This window comes from Belonocnema kinseyi, chromosome 1, assembly GCF_010883055.1.
Source record: "Belonocnema kinseyi isolate 2016_QV_RU_SX_M_011 chromosome 1, B_treatae_v1, whole genome shotgun sequence".
NCBI lineage: Eukaryota > Metazoa > Arthropoda > Insecta > Hymenoptera > Cynipidae > Belonocnema > Belonocnema kinseyi.
The window spans coordinates 107,104,438-107,106,458 of NC_046657.1; the positions used below are offsets into that span (position 1 = coordinate 107,104,438).

Genomic DNA, 2,021 nt, shown 5'->3' on the forward strand with positions numbered 1-2,021 from the left:
AGTTTAGTAACAGAATGAGACAATTTTGTTGAAAATTCTTTTTTTATTTAAAGTTTTCTTATCAGAGTTTTTATTTAAAAATTTAACTGTATTATTTTTGGTTGAAACTTTATCCTGTAGGATAAGAACACCGATTCTTGGCACCTTAGCACCATTATTGGAATGCCAAATACCGAAGAGAATTTATTTTATTTTGAATACATACTTCATTGCACTGAATAATTAATATATGCATTACATGCAAAGAAGATAGAGAAGAAATCAGAGAAGGTTGCTAACGATTTAAACAATTAGCTTCAACTATTTGGTTAAAAATTCATATATTTTGTTAAAATGTCGCCTTTTTTTAAAATTTATTCTTGTCTGTTAAAAGTTCAACTTTTTAGTTAACTAGCCATTTTTGATAAGAGTTTAAAAAGTGAGCGCTTTTTGAAAAATTTTGAGAGGGCTTTTTTTTAATTGTACGGATATTTATGGTATTGAAATAGATAAACAATTTATCCTAATGACTTTTTCGATAAAAAGAAAGTTATCATTGTATAGTATTTTCAAAATTTTAAGAATTAATCGAAAATTAAAATTTTAGGCCAAACAACGCACGGTATGAAAAAAATTCAAGACAAGAAAAACATTGATTTTGGAAAGCCCTACAAGATTATCATAACAAATTTTTGAATTTTCTTGGAAAATCGAAAATTCAAATTTTGAGTGCACAAAAAATAATGAAAAATCCAAGATTCCATTTTGAGATCAAACTATGTAGGATACGAAAAAAGGTGAATTAACAAGAAATGTTATCCCAAAAAAGATCTACAATTTCGTTCAGAATCACTTAGTTATAGGACGCGTACTTTTGGTTTTATTCGTGAAAAATAACATTGAAAATAAAGAAACAAAACAAAAAAATTTGTGGAAAAACGAGGAAAGTTACGAGTAAAAAGATTGATAAAAATCGGTTTACAAATGTCTGTCGAAAATCCAGCGCGCAGCCTGAATGTCACGATAAGAATGTCTTCATCAAAGCCTACAACGCTTTGAGGAATTTAATCTTTAACTATATTTAATTAAGTACACAATTCAGAATATGAAGACGCATATAAATACTGCCACCTAAAAGAGATCGTTTTGATAAAGTTTAATTTAGGCATTCCAAATGCAAAGTCTCGTTTACTGAAAAGTTCACCTATTTTGTTATTAATTCAACTGTTTGGTTAAAAATTAATTTTTTGCTTGAAAATTCATGTCTCGGTAAAAAAACTTTTTGGGTTGAAAGTTCAGCTATTTTCTTGCAAAGGCAGTCTATTTCGGCCTCAAATATCAGGAATTGAAAGTTTTTCGTATTTAATTCAAAAGTCAAGGGAGGTCAAAGAAGTCAAAAATTTTACCGTAGCAAATATATAATGCACATAACAGTTAGTAGATTATTAAACTGGTAAATACTGAAGGATTTGTTTACTATTTTTGAAAATATAAAAAAACTGAATTAAAAAAGTGTTTTAAATATTTTTCAGGTGAAAGGTGTAATATTTGATAGTGCACCAGGTGAGAGAAGAGTGATGTCATTATTCAGAGCAATCAGTGCAATTATTGGTGGCCATCCTGTCACCAATATTCCGATGTCTTTTTTCATCACATTTTTCCTCTCCGTTATTTGGATTTTTGAAGTATGTATAATACAATCCAAATTTCTGCAAGCATATTCTTATACACAAATTTCGCTGATAAAAATGTATACACATGCTCTTCAATTTTATCCGGTTTTTAGATTTGAAATGATAAAATTAAAAATACGACATCTTTTTTAGATAATTAGCGCCTATTCCTGTTTGGATCAAATCTATTTGGAGTGAAAATTGCCTAATTTTAAAATAGTTTTGTCTTCTTATTCGAACCCGAGCATGAGAAAAAAATCGTTTTACACACAAAGTACTGAAATTAGACTATTAGAAGCTATTAGAAAAGCAATAAGGAAAATGTTCTCGATAATTGATGGAAATTGATGTTCGAAGTCCAAAATTATT

At 28.4% G+C, this 2,021-nt stretch overlaps 1 protein-coding gene across 1 annotated transcript in view; it reads left to right on the plus strand.

Moving 5' to 3' along the window:
* Positions 1-2,021, plus strand: part of LOC117167524 (transmembrane protein 53) — a 48,301-nt gene that overhangs the window by 36,555 nt on the left and 9,725 nt on the right. Inside the window, exon 4 of the mRNA XM_033352529.1 lies at positions 1,512-1,664. Coding sequence (XP_033208420.1) covers positions 1,512-1,664 — 153 coding nt within the window. The remainder of the gene's footprint in view (positions 1-1,511; positions 1,665-2,021) is intronic.